This window comes from Tiliqua scincoides, chromosome 4 (genome assembly GCF_035046505.1).
Source record: "Tiliqua scincoides isolate rTilSci1 chromosome 4, rTilSci1.hap2, whole genome shotgun sequence".
In the NCBI taxonomy this organism is placed as follows: domain Eukaryota; kingdom Metazoa; phylum Chordata; class Lepidosauria; order Squamata; family Scincidae; genus Tiliqua; species Tiliqua scincoides.
Window position 1 is genome coordinate 10,248,231 of NC_089824.1, and position 23,055 is coordinate 10,271,285.

At 46.6% G+C, this 23,055-nt stretch overlaps 1 protein-coding gene across 1 annotated transcript in view; it reads right to left on the reverse strand.

Moving 5' to 3' along the window:
- CCN4 (cellular communication network factor 4) overlaps positions 1 to 19,023 on the reverse strand; it is a 30,435-nt gene extending 11,412 nt beyond the window's left edge. Inside the window, exon 1 of the mRNA XM_066625069.1 lies at positions 18,947 to 19,023. Coding sequence (XP_066481166.1) covers positions 18,947 to 18,994 — 48 coding nt within the window. The 5' untranslated portion in view covers positions 18,995 to 19,023. The remainder of the gene's footprint in view (positions 1 to 18,946) is intronic.
- Between the last annotated feature and the right edge of the window lie 4,032 nt (positions 19,024 to 23,055).

Genomic DNA, 23,055 nt, shown 5'->3' on the forward strand with positions numbered 1-23,055 from the left:
ATACCGATCAGGCATGCGTTCATTGTGCTGCAGACCAATGTATGGTGAATGTCATCTCGGAATGGGGCCAGTGACTTGCCCAAGGCTACTCATTCAGTGTCCTTCATGGCTGGCTGGGAATTGGAACACAGATTCAAGTCCAGCACTCTTCATCATGTTCATGTTTTGTTTTGTGTTTAAGTCCCATTATGTTTTTATGTTGTTGTGCATTAAATATGTTTATTTATTTATTTACTTACTTATTTTCAGACCATGTGCAGATAACAGGTCTCCTTACCCATAATGGCTTGAAGCAGTTCTTGCTTCATTTGGCTTGGAATGGGAAGGTAAAACCTGGCCCTTCAAGAATGTGCATTTGCATTACAAATGCCTCTCGTCCTCCCCTCCATTCAGAATGATCAGACATTTGCACAGATAGCACAAGAGAAGATTACAGCTAAAGGAACAGCCCAGTCCTATCCATGCTGTTTGTGCTGCAGGACAGCAGCAACCTAAATGGCCATTGCAGTATCCCACAGGGCAAGAGAAGCATTTGTTACCTTACCTTGTGTCAAACCCCACTATGACACTATGGCAGCCGCTATGGATCTGCTAGGATCTGGTCCAGCTCAATCACGGATGCAGATCTGAGTCAACCCATTAGGACTTTCAGGTGCAGATGGGGGAATAGGATAGCAGATGGGGGATAGGATAGCCTCTGCTGCCATCCCCGCTCGCCTCCCTGGCCTGAATCATCCTCCTCTCCGCTCTTCCCCACCCAGTTCACCATAAGTCAATGCAGGTTCAGAAATGGAAGAGGGGAGAGCAGATTTCTAGGAACGCTGGTCATCATGCTATATTTATACTTATTTATAATTAAGAGCAGGATTTCAGATGACTCCTAGCAAAGCACGTGTTTTCTAAACCACTGTCTGTCCAGTTAATGCTAATACAGGGCTGAGGATTGGCATTTGTAGGGCAGAATTGGTGGGCAGAGGTGTTAAATTATTCTCACACCTGTTGATTCTCTCCTACAATTCCCACTAAGCTGTATCCCCCCCCCCCCCCAGAGGGGCTCCAAGACTGGAAACAAACCTGTCAGAGAGGGAGAAGGATTAATATCAGACCGGAGCAGTTGGGTGTGTGTGTGTGCACGAGAGCATTGGTGACTGGGTAAAGAGTTATATAACTTCTGTTGATTTTTCACGGCAAATGCCTTCCCACCTTAGACTCTCCGTCCTTATTTTTCCCCCACACAAGAAGCATGATTGCAGAAAGTTGCCTTCTACCTGTTGTGGTAGTAATAGAGCTCCTGTCTCTTTTGGAGTTGTACTGCTAAAAATTCAGCACATAGGCAGACATTCAACAGGTGGTTCTTTCCCAATGCAGCACCTCCATGTCAGGAAAAGCTATACCTGTGGGATTTTTGCTGGTCACACAACTGTGAGAGGTTCAAGAATCTTTCCAGAGCAGAATCAAGACTAATTCATATGACTCTTGGGTCTGGGTAGGCACCTCATGGTCCTCATATGAGCTTCCTGCCTTTACAGAAGAACCTAAGAACAGCCCCACTGGATCAGGCCATAGGCCCATCTAGTCCAGCTTCCTGTATCTCACAGTGGCCCACCAAATGCCCCAGGGAGCACACCAGATAACAAGAGACCTGCAAGGCTTCCTGGGAATTGTAGTTAAGAACATAAGAACAGCCCCACCAGATCAGGCCATAGGCCCATCTAGTCCAGCTTCCTGTATCTCACAGTGGCCCACCAAATGCCCCAGGGAGCACACCAGATAACAAGAGACCTGCAAGGCTTCCTGGGAATTGTAGTTAAGAACATAAGAACAGCCCCACCGGATCAGGCCATAGGCCCATCTAGTCCAGCTTCCTGTATCTCACAGCGGCCCACCAAATGCCCCAGGGAGCACACCAGATAACAAGAGACCTGCAAGGCTTCCTGGGAATTGTAGTTAAGAACATAAGAACAGCCCCACTGGATCAGGCCATAGGCCCATCTAGTCCAGCTTCCTGTATCTCACAGCGGCCCACCAAATGCCCCAGGGAGCACAACAGATAACAAGAGACCTGCAAGGCTTCCTGGGAATTGTAGTTAAGAACATAAGAACAGCCCCACTGGATCAGGCCACAGGCCCATCTAGTCCAGCTTCCTGTATCTCACAGCGGCCCCACCAAACGCCCCAGGGAGCACACCTGATAACAAGAGACCTGCATCCTGGTGCAAGGATAGGAAGTAGCAAAATAAATTCAGTTTTTTTCTCTTTGCACCTTTCCCCTTTCTTGTGGCTCCCCCTAGTGGGATAAATAGTTGCTGCACTACAGTGTCAATTTCTATATATTATAGTAATTTTACAGGCAGTCAAAGAAATAATATAATAGAAAGACAATAAGTCCACCATTATGCTACAAGCACAAAAATAACAGTAAAACAGGGCTCATCTGATCAAGAAACAACTGAAAATACTCACATTGGATATTAAATGCTATACCCGGTATCAGTTCCGGAATCCCTCGTGGTTAACTGAAACCATAGATAACAGGGTATCCCCCCCACCCTCTGGAGGCAAGAGGACCTCTGCTCCCTTTGCCTCCAGAGGGTCCTCTGAGCCCAGCAAAGTCCTCACATGTCTGTCCATGGCCTCTGCTGGGCTCAGACTGAGCCTTACAACAAAAAAAAAACTCTGACTTTTTCCATAAAACTGGAATTAACTTTTTAATGCCTAATACTATAAGGCATTAGGAGGCCCTCCAACTGGCTGTTGGAGCCATAGCAGGCAGTGCTAGCATCACAGTTTGCTCTGATGGAGAGTGGAAGGGGTCACTCACACAGCACATTGTGGCACCTGCAATACTTACTACTGCTATACTCAGCCGCTTTGAGTCCCTTCGGGGAGAAAGGCAAGGTAAAAATAAAGTATAATAAAGTATAATAATACACTACTGGCTGCCATAAGATGTGGAGATGGTCACTAGCTTGGAGCTTTTTAATGGAGATTAGTATGGAGCCCTGTAGGTTTACAGGAAGGAGCAACTGAAAACCAGTTGCTGAATACCAGAGCAACAATGTGAGAGGACTATACTTGCCTCACTCTGTACTTCCCGGGGCATTCAGTCACTATGAAAGCTAGATGCTGTACTAGGTGGGACTCTGCTCTGAGCCTTATGTTCTCAGAAGTCTAGAGAAGTAGTCCGCTTTCCACTCATCCCAACAGCACTCCAACATTTTGAAAGCATGGCTAACAGTCTGGATAACGGGTGTCAAACAAAAGGCCTGTGGGGTGGATATAGCCCACGGAAGCTCTTTATCCAGCCCCCATGATAACTGGGGTCTGCCAGCACCACCATCAACTGATCTGAGCTGCGGGCACATAGGCAGAAGTGACACTGCTCAAAGGGTAGTGCTGGGAGAAGCCAGTTATCATGGGGTGCTACTTTGGTGTCACTGCTAAAAGGGCAGCTCACATGATAATTGGGCTCTTCCAGTGCCATCCCATCAGCAGTGCCAGTTCTGCCAAGGGGCTGGGAGGGAGAGATGGAAGGGGGCCTCAGATGGCTGGAAATGTTATGAAGGAAGAGACAGACCAAGAGGGGGTGTAAAGGGGAGACGGGAGAAGCTGTCAAAACTTTGGGAGAGCCCAAGCATCACATGGGCCACTCTTTCAGCAGCACCACTTCTGCTGAGGCATTATTTCACAGACCACCTCTCAGCTGCTGAGCTGTGAAGTGATGATACTTCTGCAGACGTGGTGCTCCTGAAAGGGTGGCCCACATGATAATTGGGCTCTCCTATACCTTGAGAAAATGATCAAGATGTGCCTATTTTCTCTTCTGCCATTTGCAGCTAATGAGTTCCTAAGCGAGAAAAAATGCTTATTTCTATTCATCACCTGCTTGATGATGTCGGTTCCTGCTTCATGACATCACTTCTGGCCCTCAGCGGGCTCCACGGCCTGCTAAATGAAACAGATTTGACACCCCTGGTCTGGATAGATAAGAGCAAGTTCATTCCATTGTGACTTCTTAAGAATTTGGGGTGGCCAACATTCTCATCCAGCCCACAGTATAGAACAGAAGTATCAAGAAAAATGCTAAAACAAATGGAAAAACTCAATGCAATTTATGAATTGACCTATAGGGACTTATATGTGAATGAAACAGGGCAGTTATTTTTAAGCGAGATACAAGATTGATTGTCACTTCCATCATGTGAGAAAGCATGTCTGTGGGAAATTCCCCGACAAGTCTTTAGGTTACAGATTCCCACATACCGCTAATAAAAATGAGAAGTGAAGGCCCACATATGTTCCTCTTTCCCAAAATGTTGCTTAGATTGGCACCAGCCCTATAGCCTCAACATTCTTGCACATTTTCCCATAAGAGTCACCAGTGGTTTTTTTCTCTGTTTGGTCAGGCAGAAAGAATTCACATTACGAGAGAGAGAGAGAGAGAGAGAGAGAGAGAGAGAGAGAGTGTTTGGGGCTTCTTCATCAGTTGATTTAAGATGTGACTACTGTTCCATGCAAAAGTATTGTTCTGTATTATCCACTTCCCCAAATGGTAGCACATTCTAGAACCACTGTTAGGTTCACTTCCTTTTCCAGAGGACCAAGGACTGAAGGTCATATATCCTAGCCCTATTTACCAGAAACAGTTTCTATTTTATGGCCCTTGTCTCCAGAAAACCACTGTCCGTATTATCACCTTTCAAACATTTTGTAGTCTTGTTAAAAATATTGTTACTGGAAGTTGCTGAGCTTGTCGTTCTCCAGGGTTCAGCTCCGCGATCTCAGAGTTTCTGTAAGAACATGAGCTTGCTGGAACAGGGCAAAGGCCCACCTAGTCCAGCTTTCTGTACCTTACAGTGACCCACCAGATACCTCAAGAGGCATACAAGACAAGAGATCTGCATCCTGTTGGCACTTCCTTGCAGGGAGGAGATAGGATTGGGCCATCACTTGTACTCAGGCTTAATTATAGTGAACTGGCAAGGATCTCCTCTATGGAGAACTCGTGAAAGGAAAGCGCCCTACAGGTAGACCACAGCTGCGATACAAGGACATCTGCAAGAGGGATCTGAAGGCCTTAGGAGTGGACCTCAACAAGTGGGAAACCCTGGCCTCTGAGCGGCCCGCTTGGAGGCAGGCTGTGCAGCATGGCCTTTCCCAGTTTGAAGAGACACTTGGCCAGCAGTCTGAGGCTAAGAGGCAAAGAAGGAAGGCCCATAGCCAGGGAGACAGACCAGGGACACACTGCACTTGCTCCCAGTGTGTAAGGGATTGTCACTGCCAGATTGGCCTTTTCAGCCACACTAGACGCTGTTCCAGAACCACCTTTCAGAGCGCGATACCAGAGTCTTTCGAGACTGAAGGTTGCCAACATAGTTACATAGGCAGTCCAATCTTATCCACACTTTTCTGGGAGTAAGCCCCATTGACTCTAATGGGACTGACTTCTGAGTAGACATGCATAGGATTGGGCTGTAAATCTGCAATCTGATGCACACTTACATGGGGAGTAAGCCCCATTGAGACCAGTGGGGCTTACGTCTGAGTAGACATGAATAGGATTGCACTATAAGACATTGTGCCTTATGGACCTTGTGGAAAGGGGGGTGTTAAGAAGAGATTAGAAAGAATGCAGCATTGCATGGGAAGTCCAGGAGACTGAAACATTGTTGGTGTACACAGAGGCACACAAGAGTAGGATTCATCTCTCTTCCTCAAACCGGGGCAGGGTGAGGGTGGAAGAGCATCATGAAGTAACTGCATGTACAAAAAGGAGATGTTGCAAATAGGTCTCCTGTCTCACATGTTGTATGTGTGGGAAGGAGGGAAGGGTCACATTTGTGGAGGAACTTCAGCTTCTGGGTAAGTGGCATGAACTGGCCTTTGGAGGAGGGTCCAGTAGCATAGCTGGAGGAGTGACGCAGTAAGTACTGCAGGCACTGTAATGTGCCATATAAGTGGCCCCTCCCCCTTGCTGTCAAAGCCATTTTGGGCAGCAATGTGCAAGTGCTCACTGGGTGCCTGCGTATTGCCGTTACTGCTCGGAATAGCTCAGACAGCAAGTGGGAGAGGCCACTTAATCGGTGCATTGTGGTGCCTGCAATACTTATCGTGCCACCCCCCAGCTATGCTACTGGGAGGGCCTCACTGCTCTGATCTTAAAAGGCAAAGTTTCTCCCTGAAGATCAGATGCCATGAGTTTCATCTTGCCCAGTGTGACTTCAGCATGGCGTGTAGATGAAAAGCAGGAGACTTTTAATTAAGAACTGTTCTCTTACTGCACTGTTTTTAGTTAAGCTATTCAGGAGGAGCACACGCAGCTGTAACAACAAGAAAGTAGCTCTTGTAATCAAATACATTTTAGAACTGTCCTTTTTTTCACCTCTTTGGAACACAGAATGGAGGAGATCTGGGCAAACAGAGTAACCACTGGAAAGTCAGCAGCGATATTGGCATCATGGCTGAGGACGCACTCGAGGGACGATGGAAAAGGGCTCAGAACTGTGGCTCTCGGATTGCCCTCCTTAGCACTGAACTCCGTGCTCTCCAAAGAAACAGTGGGAAGAGCGTCCGCACACTCTTCACAGCTGAGGTTTCAATCAGCTCTGTTTTAGATCTGTTCCTAGTGCAACTGTAAAACTGACATTAGCTGCCGAGCGCACGGTTTGATTTCTTTTCCAGATTCTGTTCGGCAGTGCAAAGACTGGTAAGTAGCACAAAAAGTGAGAGAGATGCTGAAATGTGTTGCTTTTGGCGTCAGCATTGAAAATGACTTTACAAGACCCATCCGCTTAATTTGCAGGCCCAAGAATAGATGCCACATGGCAGGGCATGCAGTAGCGTAGCTAGGGGGGGTACAAAGCACTAAGTTTCGCAGGGAGCCTCAAAGCCTTCATTTTGAGGTTGTGGCCCGGAATGGCTCAGGAGGGAAGAGGCAGGGGCTGCTTGCACACCACAGTGAAGCTCTCTGCAAAGCTTAGTGCTTTGCACCCCCTCTAGCTATACCACTGGGGTATGCATGTTACATTTCCTTGGATAGGTCAAAGAGCAGTGGGGGGGGGATTTCCATTAAGAAATGCAGGGAGGGGGAGATTAACAACCCCTCTCCCAAAACTGCAGTACCACTTTGACCACTGCTATTTTTGGCCGAGGGGACTAGAGATCCAGTGGTGGACCTAGTTTAGCCCTCAGTGTGGGTTAAAAAAACAGACCAGAACCATTTAACCACAGCCACACATGCAACACACACCCACAGAGTATAAGATTACACAGATCCTTTTAAATATAAACCAGTTTAAATTTCAGGTGCCCCCAGCACTGTTATCCTGGCATAGAAGACCCCTGGACTACATATGATGCCAAGGGGCTAGAGATAAGTGCAGACTAGTATTTAAACACTGGCTCATCTATCAATTAGTCAAGTTATCCTGGACTTTTTTTTTCTTAGCTACAGATGCTCATGATTTAAAATGTAATTTTGAAAAAGTATTATATGATAATTGCAGAATAACATGAAACTGCCTGCAGCCTATGGTTTCTACCAGCAACTGCAGTATTTTTTCACATACAGAGAACCTCAAACCAGACGTCAAGTAAATGAATCCTTCTGTGGATTGTTCCAAGTCCAAAGGGACTTGGAGGATCAGCACTCAGTAAACACCCACCTTGCAAATCCAGCGTCACTGATTGAAACCGCCACCGCCCTACCTCTCAGGATAGCAGGTAGATTTTTTTCAGCTCTCTGTGCTTCAGGAGAAGCTTTTGCAGCTCCTGCCACTTCAGAAGCCAAAGTCTGGAACCCACCCTAAGCGCACGATGTGCACCACAACTAACAGCCCCCATTCATGTGACAGGCTGCTGTGCAAAGCAGTAGTTTTCTCTGGGAAAAGCTAAAGTTACATCCCAGTCCCACCATGTGGAATAAGGCAAGGTAAAACAGCAACCCCAACCAAAAGCCAAGCCCAACCAGTGAATCCCCCTCAGACAGCCAGTCAGCCCCACCCAGCTTGAAAGAAGCACATCAGCTCATCCTCAAGGTTTGCTGGAGAAGCTGTGATTTTATCTGATGCCTGACGGAACGGAGCGAGGGGGTCACGCGTGCCATGACAGCTTCAGCCATGACATTTCACTTGCTGTATGAAAAATATGCATGCCATAAGAACATAAGAACAGCCCCACTGGGTCAGGCCATAGGCCCATCTAGACCAGCTTCCTGTATCTCATAGCGGCCCACCAAACGCCCCAGGGAGCACACCAGATAACAAGAGACCTGCATCCTGGTGCCCCCGCCCCCAAACCCTCTGCTACATACATTCAAACCACACCCAGACTCAGATATCTGCTCTTTGTACATTCTGGAACCATAAATTGGTTGAATCGCAGCTATATACATATCTTAACATCTATTTTGTAATATACTGGGCCAAGCAACAGGTGATGTTTCCATGTTCTTAGCCTGACAGGCTTAGCTTTACAGTAATTAATAGCATCTGGACTGGTTTTCACAGCTCAGAACTGGACTGCAGTTGTGGGCAGGAGACCCCAACTCAGTCTTCCCACCAGGTCACAGCGAGGGCACCCAATGCAGCTGCTGTTGTCAAAAGAAAAACTAAGCCAATCAAAGCGAAAGAATTGAGCCTCACACACACACTTTGTTGCACACCCTTGATCTAACTGCAGGTGTCATGTGCAAGCACTTATACTTTGGGCTTAAGCCAGGCAAAAGTTTACTTTAAACCAATGCATTAACCGGAATAACAGCACAATCCTAGACATGTCTGCTCAGAAGTCAACCCAACTGTGTTCAATGGGTAAGTGTGTATAGGGTTGTAGGCCTATTGCACAATCCTGCCATGCAGTTACAACAGCAGAACTCGTGTAACGTTTTGGATTTACCTCTCGCTGGCCAGGTGATCAACCCCCCCTTCCCATAGCATGCAGTGCACACGCCATCAGCAGGGCTGCATGCTATGGAGTGGTGGGGCATAGAATTGGGTGGCAAGTCTTGTGCACTCCAAAGCTAAGCTAAGTATTTATTACATTATGTATGATCTGATACCCCATAGATTCTCTGGGGTTGGGAAATGACAAGTTAATCAGACCTACTAACATAGAACATTCTTCATTCGTTTCTTCCACACAGAAAGAAATGTTTATCGAGGGAAAGCATGAATGCACTGGCAAAACCAGTGGTGTAGCTTGAGGGGGGTGCAAAGCACTATGTTTTGCAGGGAGCCTCACTGTGGCGTGCAAGCGACCACTCCCCTTCCCCTTTGGAGGCATTCCCAGTGGTGGGAGCAAAACAGAGGCAAATACACCCCCTCTAGCTACACACCTGGGCAAAACCAACTCTACTTCATAGCCATGCTCCTTATTCCCCTATATAAGGAGATGCAAGGGAGGGCACCAGGAGGCAGGTCTCTTGTTATCTGGTGTACTCCCTGGGGCATTTGGTGAGCCGCTGTGAGATACAGGAAGCTGGACTAGATGGGCCTATGGCCTGATCCAGTGGGGCTGTTCTTATGTTCTTAACTACAATTCCCAGGAAGCCTTGCAGGTCTCTCGTTATCTGGTGTGCTCCCTGGGGCATTTGGTGGGCCGCTGTGAGATACAGGAAGCTGGACTAGATGGGCCTATGGCCTGAACCAGTGGGGCTGTTCTTATGTTCTTATGACAATGTTTGTCTGCATAGGCAAAGTCATGATTACAGTCAATCGCAAGTGTTCACAATCCCAGGGAGAAACTCTCCCCATGGACAGCATTTACCTGTGCAGACAAATGCTCTGCACAGGTGAAAGGGGGGGGCAGTCTACGGAGCATGGGAGTAGGCATGCTTCTAGCATTTTGTAAGCATGAACACTCACAGTGCTGAACAGGGCTACATTCATTTCATTTTGTTATTTCGACTGTTACTTATCTAAGCTTTGAGAACCTGATCACTTGAGAAGCAGACTAGAAACTGCTTGTACTTCTGTCTTCCTACAAAGAGAAAAACAAAGTCTAACTCTGAGGTTCATCAGTTTCTGACGATAATCTTGAAATTGCTTTAAAAAAAAGGTTTCAAATTTTCATACATTGACAATACTGCGTCTAAACATAAGGGGGCAGCATTCAGGCAAGAATAAAGCCAAGCCTCATTAGAGCCGCTGCCTGAGAAGGGAGAATAGTTTACACCACTCTTTCAAAAGCTAAAAGCAAAACAAACAACAACAGCGACATTGACTATCTTTTTAAAGATCTTGTTCGTTTTTTGCTGTTTCTTTTCTGCTATTTTACAGTTTTTATGGATTGCTTTTGCTGTGTTTTCTGATTCAATGCCTTTTTTACTTTGTCAACTATAGGTGCGTGCCCCATAACAACCGTTCATTTAACAATAGACCACATATATGACGGTGGTCAAAGCACAGTAAAAATGCTCCTAATGAGGCAATCGTGTCTCCCATAGCCTGCAGCAGTGTCTGTTTACACAATAGAGGGGCTCAATGCAAAGAAGAGGCGGTCTATCCCCAGTAGCCTATGCAGCCAGCTAGTGTCTGACAGGGAGTGGCCGTTGTCTCAACAAAGGCAATAGATTGGACTGGATGTTCGTTTATTGACGTAATCGCATAACAATGGGGATCAGAGAATGTATCTCGGTCATTAAGTGGTGCACACCTGTACTTTGAACATTCATGCACGTGAAAAGCAACCTACATACTTGTAAAATAGATGAATGGATATCTGCAACATTCATCTCTGAGAGAACATGATAGAGGTGTATAAAATTAAGCATGCTGTGGAGCAACAATTTTCAACATTTTTCTAATCCCGGCACACTGACCTCTATGATTTTCTCTATCGTCTTTGCCTCTTGAGATGTCACATCCGGCTTCTGGGAGACTGTTCCAGGTTCAGCAGCTCTATCTCTAGGGCAACTGTCTGTAATAACAAATTGTCCCCCTTCCTCTGCCAGCAGAGACAGGGAAGTGCTTTGCAACAATGCAAGGCCCAGGCTTGCTGGCAGGAAGGCCAGAGCCTTCCTGCACACAACGGCGGCCATCAGGATGCCTGCCAGAAGAGGTTAATCCAGCACAGGGGTAGGGGTTGGGGTGGAATGGGGAGGGAATGGGGATGGGGATGGGCGGATTGGGCCCAGGAGGGGGTGATATTGCTGGCTCAGGTCCAAGTTTACCCATTGCAACTGCTGGGGCTTACTTACTTACCCTGGGGCAAAGGGACAAATGTCCCCTTTTCCTGAGGAGATGCCCTGCAGCCAAAATTCCCCCACATAGTACAGCAGTACCACGCTGGCACCTTTGCATTGCCATGCAGGGATTTAGATAGGACTGGGCTGTGAATCTTACCTCCTTTCCCACACTAGTGAACATGTGTGATCTGAAGACTTTAAGTGCTTCATCCATATTTGCTACCTTCCTCCAGCAGATTCACACTGTCCTTACAGCAGTCAAGAGGTGTCAGCGATGGACATCTCGTCTCCCAAGACCAGCCAAGATCAAAATCTATCTCTAAGAGATCTCACCAGGCAGGTGTTATTGATCATTCTTAATACACTGTTTGAGCCAAATACAGCGGGAGCCCTCTTTTTTCTGTGGATTAGCACTAGCTTGCTGGGAAAGGCTCACAGCTTAGCGGTAGGACACATGTTTTACATTTCAAGGCTCCATCTCAGGCAGTCCCAATCACCAGTGGCAGGACTGGGGGAAACCCTTTTCAGAAACCTTGGAGAGCTGCTGCCAATCAGAGAAAACAATACTCTTCTGGATGGATAAATCAGTTGGACTATTAATGCGCTGTGCCATATGCATTTTTATGGAATGATTGTGCATGCATTCATTGTAAAAGTGAGCCAAGAGACTGGAAACCTTGGAAATGTAGAGCACCTATTGTCTATATTGCTCTACTTGCACTGAACCCAGTATGTGAAGAACTGGGTAAAGTCATATGGACCTACAAACTATGTACACTGTACATGCATAAAACTTATGTGACTAGCTGGCAGCCCAATCCTAACTTTGGACTATGCTGCCCTTTGCAACAGTGGGACACTACCCTGCTTTCATAAATGGCCATTTGAGGTCTGCTACCACAAATGGTGATGGTGTCACTACCTCCGGCAGCGAAGGCACGTCAGCCACAGTGAGTAGCAGGGATGGGCAGAACAGGGCAGGGTAAGGCAACTATTTGCCCCCCACCAGTGGTTTTTTTTGCAGCATAAAGGAACTGATCTTTGGTATGAGAGTCAAGATCTCCCTATTTTCATCTGTCAAATGTTGGCAGGTGTGCAGGTCCTCGAGAGTATTTTCTGTTGACATTGCTCAGTCTGCAAAATGACAGAGGTTCCAGAGGCAACCTCTGCATGTTTTCCCAGGATCCTCCATGACAAGCACTGACATGCTCCAGTGGGTTCAGTAAATCATTTAAGAAAGATAATAAATACTATGTACCTTGGAGCTGTGTACAGTTTAGCTCAGTGGAATTCCTGAGCTCGTTCTCCCCTCACTTTATTAGGACATATTAGAAGAGTTCACCAAAAATAAAAGAATACTAGCATGGAGCTTCAGATGCAAAGCAAAACTTGAGTGCGCCGTGAGACCCTTATGACAACAACATGGTTCCATTTTCATGTTCTTCAAGTTGGTTTGCAAAGAATTTTCGTTTCCGTGCCATGGAACTTAGATTGTTCTTTGAGATACTAAATTAACATGCCCTACCTATGGAGATCTGACCCTGAACATCTGTGTTGCACAATAAGGAACTTCAATTATTGTGTTATATAGAGAAGGGATGCTTTGTAATATGAAACCATCTTAAGGGCCAAGAGATGCATTATATTCAGCTCATCATTTACTGATGGACTTAAAGCTGAACGTGAACAAGGAATGGTTCAGTTTTGATAAACAGCAGCTGTGGGCTCCCAATTCAGATCAGAATCATGAAATGTATGTGTGTGTGTGGGGGGGGGGATGTTCATCCTGGACAATTTCCCACTTACAATTACACCCAGAGACAACTATTTGCCCCCCCCCCAAGTTGGCTATTTGCAGCAAGCAGGAACTGATCTTTGTATGAGAATCAGGGTCTTCCTATTTTTATTTGTCAAATATTGGAGGGTGTGCTGGTGGGCTGCCATGCGTCAGTGGTGTAGCTAGAGGGAGTGCAAAGCATTAAGTTTTGCAGGGAGCCTCACCACAGCATGCAAGAGGACCCTCCCCCTCCACTTTGGAGCCATTCCGGGTGGGGGGGAGAGCAAAACAAAGGCCTCTGTTTTGCTCCCCCCTGCCTGGAATGGCTCCAAAGGGAGGTGGAGGGGCCACCTGCATACTGCGGTGAGGCTCCCTACAAAACTGAGTGCTTTGCACCCCCTCTAACTACACCACTGCCATACATGACTGTTGGCTACATTCAGCTTGGTGAAGGCCTCCTGTTCTGTGCCACAGCAAGTTCTGTCTTGGGCCCTGCTGCTTTTCTCCAGGCAAGCTACAACTCCATGCTGAGAGTTTCATCTCTGCAGGTATGACTAAATGGGAACAGATTTAAGAACAGAAGAGCTAGACAGCAGGATGCCAAAGAAAGCAATATCAGGGGAGCAACAGCTCTTGAGTTCCCCACTTGCTGGCCCAGTCACTCAACCACTTTCTCTGCTCGCAGGGAGCAGGGGGTACGTATCTGAGTGGGATTCGGAGGTAGCATTTGAAGCCTGGCTAGAACCACCATGTTTTGGGCTGCTCCTGCTACCCATTCAGGATGTCCATCTAAGCAGCATCCTGGCTAACAAGATGCAAAGTCGCAAGCAAGGTAGGAAGGCAAGAGTTCTCACTCTCACACACCACCTTTCTGGTGGTTCCACATAGCTAGCGTCATTCATAGCTGTTGATGGACCTCACTTATATGGATCTGTCTAATCTCCTTTTAAAGGCATCAAAGCTTCTGAGCCTACTATAAGACATCCTTCAGTGGTGGTTGGCAACCTTCAGTCTCGAAAGACTATGGTATAAGCCTACAGCACCCGGTATTCCAAGGCAGTCTCCCATCCAAGTACTAACCAGGCCTGACTCTGCTTAGCTTCCGAGATCAGACATGTGCGAGGTAACAGTTGTTACTGTGACACAATCTTCAGTACAGAGTCAGAATGTCTGTTCCCCTGTTCTCCCCTCTCCCACTCCACTCCCCATCTTATTTCCTCCACCTTTTTCTTTTTCCTATTAAGATGAGTATAATGACAGCCTCAGACTAGAAAACAGAAGGGATCTTGTGAAACAGCACAGGGAACAGTTGAGAAAAGAGAAAAAAAAATGTACAAATGAGTAGTTGGTGGAATTTACTAGCAAATCAAGTATTAGAAATTGAGGTTGGGGAAAACTGTGATAACTAGATAAAAACAAGTAACACCACTTCCTGCACTTCTAATTTTTGTAAAAAATGAAAATGAAAATGAAAAAACTCAAAATCTGTAAAAATCTGGTACCAAGAATGGACCCCTGATAGGAGTACAGCCCAGTGCAGAAGCTGCCTGTTGCCCTTAGAGCACTGCTGACCCATTCATGAGGCCCCCTGATAGGGGCTGTGTCACCTGATAAGGGCTGCATCAGTGGCAGATTGTGAGGGGTCCAAGGGGGGACAGATTTGGGGTGCCTTTCATCCTGAATCTGCCACCCCTTCTTCCCTCCAACCTGCTGTCGATGCAAGCCACCATGATCTGCTCCTTACCATGCTTCTTACGCACTTCCGTGAAACCCTGAAGTGTGGGAGTTCTGGTTTCATTTACAGGGACAGTGCAACAGCCGCATTTCTGAGTTTTATGGAAGTGCGAGAGGAGCACAGTAAGGGTCTTGGAGGTTTTTTGGTAGCACAGAAGTGGAGGAATTGGGGAGGGGGGGAATCAAGCAATGTTTCAGGTTGTAGCACCCCTACCCTAGCTTTGTTCTCTTCTTCCAGACCTCTGCCACCAAGCAATGCCATTCACATTGCACCAGGCTTCTGAATGATGCTCCCAGCATCATTCAGACTGCAACTGTGTCACAAAGCAGGAAGCAGGAAGATTAAGTAGGGAGAAAGCAAGTTACTCAGGACAGTGAGGCAAGCTATACACCCTGGCCACACCACACAAGCATTGCATATGGTTATACAATTAGAGACAGTGGTTCTCACACATTTAGCACTGGGACCCACATTTTGGAATGAGAATCTGTCAGGAAGCCACCGGAAGTGATGTCATGACCGGAAGTGACATCATCAAGCAGGAAAGTTTTTGACAATCCTAGGCTGAAATCCTACACCCATGCACCCAAGAGTAAGTTCCATTTACTATCGTTGTTAAAAAAATATACATAGTAGCTTGTTAAAAGTACAGGTCTGTAACATTTCTCCAAATGCAGTCACATGCCATGGTAGCATCAAGTGTAATATATTAAAATAAAATATTGAAATGAATGGAGACCCACCTGAAATTGGCTCATGACCCACCTAGTGGGTCCTGAGTCACAGTTTGAGAAACACTGCCATAGACAGTTACCTTATAAACAGATCTACACTCAAACAAGTCTCCCAGAAGATGGAAGTGACATTACAAGAGGCAATGACTATGGAAAATTCAGTGTGCCATGAGATGAAAAACACAGAAAATTGCTTCACCTGCAAGCAATAGGGATGGGGGGCATCGCGGGGCATGCTCCTTCCAGGGTATGGGTATCTGGTACATGCCTGACCAGGCTCCACCAGTGATGTAGAAAACAGGCCCAACATTTAAGTAACTGTATGCACATAAGACTGGAACACACACTTATGTTTGAACTAGGGCTCCTGTACATGCCGGATCTCACCTGATCTCAGAAGCTAAGCAGGGTCAGGCCTGGTTAGTACTTGGATGGGAGACTGCCTGGGAATACCAGGTGCTGTAGGCTTATACCATAGTCTTTCGAGACTGAAGGTTGCCAACCAACCGGAGGGTCCAACATTTAAGTAACTGTATGCACATAAGACTGGAACACACACTTATGTTTGAACTAGGGCTCCTGTACATGCCGGATTGAAACAAACAGTGTTGAATTATCTGTATTCTACCAATTAATCAGAAAAAAGAAAACACAACTGCCTTATGTAACAAAAATGTAGATTTCCTTAACTCGAAACCTACCAATGAGACTGATTGTTCTGAGAGCCAATGAGGTGCTATTATGATACAGCAGGGAACCAATAAGGAGTTAGTATCTATAGATAAGATCAATTGATAGATAGTCTATAAAGTGTTAGCATTTCCACGTATCAGAGTTAATACTAGAACATTTATCCCATTGTGTGAGTGTCATTAAGTTGACCACTGGTTTTTTTGGTGGTTACTGATTTGTTGGGTGACCTGTTATATATTAAAATAAATAATTAAAATCAATGGGGGTGACACCAACCCTAGTGATGCCACTGCATTTAGGCTGCACATACAATATTGTAATTAATCCTGTAGGATCTGACACAGGAGGAGGTCCATCGTGGACCGTGCACCTTCCTCCTTCCTTTCAGAACTGGAAGCGCTTGTGCTGATTACTTGTGCTTCCATTCCACAACTGCTTGTGGACATCCCAAGGGACTCCTAAGATCTCTCCACCAGAATTAAAACAAGAGGGTGTGGAAGATCACAGCAAAAGGTATATGGTTTAAAATGTAAATTGTTGCTTCAGTAACAGCCCAATCCTATAAAATACCCCCCCATCAATGCAGCTGTACCGCTGGAGTGCATGTTGCATCCTGCGGGGAGGGGCAGTCCCGAAGGTCTTCTCTGGGTAAGGGAATATTTCCCTTGTTCCCTTGCCTGGAGGTAAGCCTCCACTGCCTTCATGGGTCTACTTGAACCTGAGCCTGTGATTTAGCTGCCTCAAGCCCGAATTGACCCAGGAAGGTAGATTGCAGCTGGGAAGGGGGATAGAATATTGTTGGAGTGGCTGTAGCCAACACCATCCCCTTCCCAGCCTCAATCTGTTCTTGTCCCCACCCCTATCTCAGACCCAGTCTTGCCTTTCCCATCCAGTTCCTTCCCCTACTCGCCCTGTTCCACCCAACTCCACCTCCTGCCCACCCCCTGCACTGACTTACTGGTGCTGAAAGACCTCTAGTGTGCTACCATGACTGCTCATCACTCATGGTGATGGCACGGCTGTGTGAAACAGCATGTTACATTTTGTGACAGCTGTATAGAAACTTACACTTCTGGAACTCTAGTTTTGGCAGCGTAAGACCCTCATAGGATTGGGTTGTAAAGATCCAAATGCAGACAGAAATACAGGTGCAAAAAGGATCTGCCTTCCAAATCCCAAATACAATGTTCTGTAACTCCTTGTCTCTGTGATTTGGCAGATCAGATCCTTCAAATCCCGATACCCACATTCATAGAGACTGTCTTATCTGTTGTGTGTTTGTGCGTGTATAATGTAAAATAGGACATAGCCTTAGACTGGTCCTTGTATGAAGTGATGAGTATAATCAAGAATAGTTCAAGCGTGATTCAAACGCTGCTTTTAAGTTCTTAGTGCTAAGATAAACTGCTCCTGCAGCTTGCCGCTCTATGAATCAGCTCGGAAACTGTGGTTCAAAAACTTACTGACCACTGCTGTTCATCAACAAAAGCTGTCCAAAACATGTCTCCTTTCCTTCCACCAGCCGTGGTATTCAATGGCTGTGTGTGCTTTACTGTACAGAGTAACGAGAAGCTAAGATGCTACTCGGCTTTCTCTGCCATGCTTGTTAAATCTCTCAGGGAGCTGATATTTGGTATTTAACCTTCGACTGTGAAACCATGTATAATTATTCCAAACACCAAAATAAAGTGATCAATAGTTTAACATTGTTTTAATAAGCTAACTCATGCTATGTAACCTTTCTGATACATTTGACATCAGTGTCCAGTTTTTGAGTGGCACAGGTGCCCCATTGCCCCCCCAAGTCATACACCACTGTGGGGGGGGGACCAAAATCCGCAAAAGCAGATAGCCCATGAAGTGGCATAGCTAGAGAGGGTGCAAAGCACTGAGTTTTGCAGGGAGCCTCACTGCGGCATGCAAGCAATCCCTCTCCCTCCCTTATGCCTCTGTTTTACTCCCACTGCCCAGAATGGCTCCAAAGGGGAGGGGGCCAATTGAATGCTGTAGTGAGGCTCCCTGCAAACCTTAGTGCTTTGCACCCTCTCTAGCTACACTACTGAGCCATGTAGTACGTATCAGCCCTCTCGAGATGAGCAAAATGCAACCTGGAATCTGTGCCTTTCAAAACGTTACAATGTCTTGCAAAGTCTCAAGCTGGGTCTGTTTGCCACACACATTTGTCTGCCACAAACCATTTGCCCTTTCCGGATCCCCTCCCTTACATTTCTTGGGCTGCCTCAGACCAAGAATGATTGCCACGTGTGGCATGTCCAAAAGTCACTGTTTCACTCCTCAGCGCCTGATGTGACCAGTCTCCTCCTTTAAATGTGGCTGTGTTTCCCCCCCCCCCAGCGTCCTTTACTGCATTCCCAGTGGGGGCTTTTAAACAGTGGGGAGCTCTCAATAAGCACGACTGCATCTGAAAATTCACCTGGCTGTACAGAGAAGATCTACATGTGTCCCAAAGGTTCATTTCAATTCAAGTCCCATTCACCTCCTTCCCTAGCACATCACTTGATCTCATTGAAACTGTCAAAATAGATTCCATCTGGGTCAAAAGGTGAAATAGCTGGCAGTCTACAAGGAGGGGCGGTGGGCGTTCTAGTTCCTTACCCGTCCAGACATCTCCCCTATTTGCTCTGCTCGGTGCCTCACACTCATTTCCAACAGTCCCATCTGGCTGGCTAGACGCTTCTGTTCTAGCTTGCCCAGTACAGGAAAATTGGCATTTTGCAATTTTTTTTTTTTTTGCAACCAGTTTACAAAAGCAAACAAAAAAAAAAAGGGGGGGGGGTGAATGAAAAGAAAATGGTACCCACCTGCAAAATGCTGTTTGTTGCTAGAATCCAGGGCAGAAGCCACCTCATCACTGGAAGCCAGGATGAAATACATTGATTGAACCCAGATCTTTGAATAAAACCAAGAAAACTCCCTTAGAACAAATATACAACTTTGGGGAATGCAGAAGCGTCCTTTCACAAGCAGCCTGGTTGACACAGATCTGACTTTTCCCTTTTGGCTCTTGGGAGGTTTTATTAAAGACAGATCTGACGTCAGGGTAAAGGACGAGCCCTGCATTTTTCCTCGGGAGTAACTTTTCCTGCCTTCATGTCTTTTTTTTTGTTTTTTTGTTTTTGGGTGATTCGTCCTGTCCCCACCTCCTGCTTTTCACTGTATTGCCTTTAGCCAGAAGATTCTTAAAGGAAAACTCACAGTACACACCAGCACCGCAAGCTATAATTTTAACACCATGCTCACATGCTCAGGGTTCATCCGTAATTATTTGTATTTATTATTCCCCCCCACACCAGTCTTGCAGACTTCGTGGCATGGAAATAAAGACTTAGGAGAAATTTCAACATGTGACTTCTTCAAGAAGAAGAGTCCTGTGCAGTTCTAAGGAAGGCTACTCTGTCCTAGGACTGTCATGGCAACAGAAGCATTGCTTTGCTGGATCAGAAAGAAAGTCCATCTATTTCAGTATTCTGTTTCCAACAGCAGCCTGTCAGGTACCTGTGAGGGAGATCACACTGGAGAAAGCCATTCCACATGGTTCAACCATAGCATCCAGTTCATCTGTCTAAACCAGGGGTGCCCAAACCCCGGCCCGGGGGCCACTTGTGGCCCTCAGGGACTCCCAATCCGGCCCGTGGGCAGCCCCTAGTCTCCAATGAGTCTCTGGCCCTCCAGAGACTTGCTAGAGCCCATGCTTGCCCAATGAGAGTGCTCTCGGCATGAGGGTGATTGATTAACCTCTTGTGTGAGGTGTGGGATGAGGTCTCCCTCCACTGCTTGCCATTTCACATTTGTGATGCAGCAGCGGCAGCAAAGGAAAGACCGGCCTTGCTTTGTGCAAGGCCTTTTATAGGCCTTGAGCCATTGCAAGACCTTCATTCATTCATATAAGTTCCATCTCTAATATATTCATTTATATAAACTTATGTAAATTTACTCAAATTTGAAATGTAAATTAATTCTTTTTTTTCCTGGCCCCCCCCCCCACGCGCACAGTGTCAGAGAGATGATGTGGCCCTCCTGCCAAAAAGTTTGGACATCCCTGGTCTAAACCGTAGCATCACCGCAGTACTGTCTAAACCAGTGATTTTCAACCTTTTTCATCTCACAGCACACTGACAAGGTACTGAAATTGTCAAGGCACACCATCAGTCTTTTGATCATTGACAAGGCACACTGCACTTCCAGCAGGGGACTCACATCCCTCAGTGGCCCTACTAATAAATGACCTCTCCTCTAAACTCCCGTGGCACACCTATAGACCATTCACGGCACACCAGTGTGCCATGGTGCAGTGGTTGAAAGTGGCTGGTCTAAACTGTGGCTATATCCAAATCATGAAACCCCATTCCTAGTTTTTGCCTGGGGCCATCTTTGTTATCTTCCAGGTGCCAAGGAAAGTCCATTTCTCTCGTGCTCTGAATGCTATTTTTAGCTGCTGTCTTTGCTGTTTTTCTCCTTGTGCTTTGACTGCTGTTTCAAATTTATTGTAAATTGGATTTCACTGTTTTTGCTCTTGTTGTGGACCGCATGGTGCCGCTTGTAGCACATGGCAAATGACAAATGTCATAAATAAGGAAACAAACACACTTTGCTGGAGTCAACCATGGGGGTCAACATAGAATCACATGTTGCCTTGACAGTTTGCATGTTGTATCTGGGGTCACTTCTCCTGCCCAGACGTCCCATCTTTGACTTGACATAGCAATAAGCGCTTGCAAGTCAGACCTGGGTCTCTGCACCAAGAATGCTTTGCTTCAGGCCTTGTCTGATTGCCTCACTGCTCTCTTGCAGGCACTTCCTGTGTGTTGCCGTCACGGCTCCAATGGCAAGTGGGAGGGACTGTGCCGCCCCCCCTATAGCTACACTACTGCATCAGCCTGATCAAAGATAACACGAGTCTGGCCTGGATTACATTCTCTTTTCGTGAGCACTCAGGACCATACACATATATTGACCTCTCTGTTGCGCAACTCTGCAGCCTCCTTTTCAGACACAGGTTTGCCACCTCTGTGAAAACATTTGTTTACACTGGACTGAGGGCCCAGTCCTATCCAACTTTCCACCACCGAAGCAGCCACAATGAAACCCCAAGGTACAAGACAAATGTTCTGTTACCTTGAGGAGGCCTCTGTGACCTGTTCAGTACTTCCCCACTGCAGGATGCAGCACACGCCCTACCAACAAGTTGCATTGGTGCTGGAAAGTTGGACAGGACTGGACCCTCAAATCTTGTCATAAACTGAGACTGGCATGCAGGATGCAACCTAAACTTTCTCCTTGGAGATGAAAACTCAATGCAGGGTGAGAACTGGAAAGCATTAACCATGCCAGACAACTTAAACCTGCCTGCTCTGAGCCAGGAGAGCACTGCCAAGCCACTGTGGAGTCATGCTCTCCGCTCCTTGAGAAACAGGATCTCAGTCAAGTGCTCTCTCAAGGATGACTTCATGCACATTACCGAATGCGTACTCCTTGGTCTTCAGCAAACACCAAGGAAAATGGCCAACAACATACACTTGGTAGGCCAGTAACCACAGGGGTCAATAAACACACAGTCTTTTCCATTTCCAAAAGGATATGACTATTTATTTTAGACCAAGTGTGGAGAAATATTTGCAGCCCCTTGATCCATGTTAGGAAGACCTTCCTGAGCTGGAACGTGACTGGTAATTTGCACTTCGCAGACATGTGCTTTTGCACCAACCCCAAAAAGGATAGATGTGAATTTCATTGCTGAAGGTTATGATGAGTTTCTCCTGTGCTATAGCTCATTTCGAAAGACAAATTTGCCGCAGAGTGCCAAGAAGACTGTATGGAGGCTGAACGAATGGGATGTTGTGATCCTAGAGATGGACCAAAATGCATCTCAGAATAAACATAAGGGAATATAAGCTGCCAGGCTGGGCCCTAACTCAGTATCATCTCCGCTAGCTGACGAAGGCACCCCAAAATACTCTCACATAGTGCTTTCCTGAGATTCTTTGGAACTGGAGATGCTGAGGCTTAGGTCTGAGCAGAAGCACAAATAGGGCAGAGCCTGAGGATCACCTGCCCTGGACACTACACCAAGGGAGTGCGAAGCCACCAGTGCTTCCTCCTCGGGGGAGAACATGGAAGGGATTGCCTTGCACCTCAGCGTGTGGTTGGTCTGTGGAACTCTTTGCCACAGGATGTGGTGATGGCGACTGGCCTGGACGCCTTTAAAAGGGGATTGGACAAGTTTCTGGAGGAAAAATCCATTATGGGGTACAAGCCATGATGTGTATGCGCAACCTCCTGATTTTAGAAATGGATTATGTCAGAATGCCAGATGCAAGGGAGGGCACCAGGATGCAGGTCTCTTGCTATCTGGTGTGCTCCCTGGGGCATTTGGTGGGCTGCTGTGAGATACAGGAAGCTGGACTAGATGGGCCTATGGCCTGATCCAGTGGCGCTGTTCTTATGTTCTTATGCACCGCTTACAGTTCTCCCAGAGGAAGGAATGCTTGTGCAGTGGCTTTGTACCCCCATTCCTTTTCCTTTGGAGGCTCACCTTTGAAGGGGGCACCCTCCACAGGAGAAGGAACAGAGATGCAAAGCCACCAGCATCTCCTCCTCAGGGGACAACCCTGAAGTGACGTCATGATGTCATGTGATCTCTTGACCTCACTGCTCGAAGTGCCAGGGCTTCTAATTACACCTCAGGGTCTGAGACTGTCTAGCAGGGGGGACTCCAGTTTAAGAGCATCTGCTTTGCATCCAGAGGTTTTCAGCTCCAATCCCTTGCACTTGCATGTTCGGTAGAGAGAAGATCCTGCCTGAGACTTGGAGAGCTGCTGCCTGTCAGTGGCACTACCTTGTTGTTAATAATAATAATAATAATAATAATAATAATAATAATAATAATAATAATAATAAATGTATTTATATA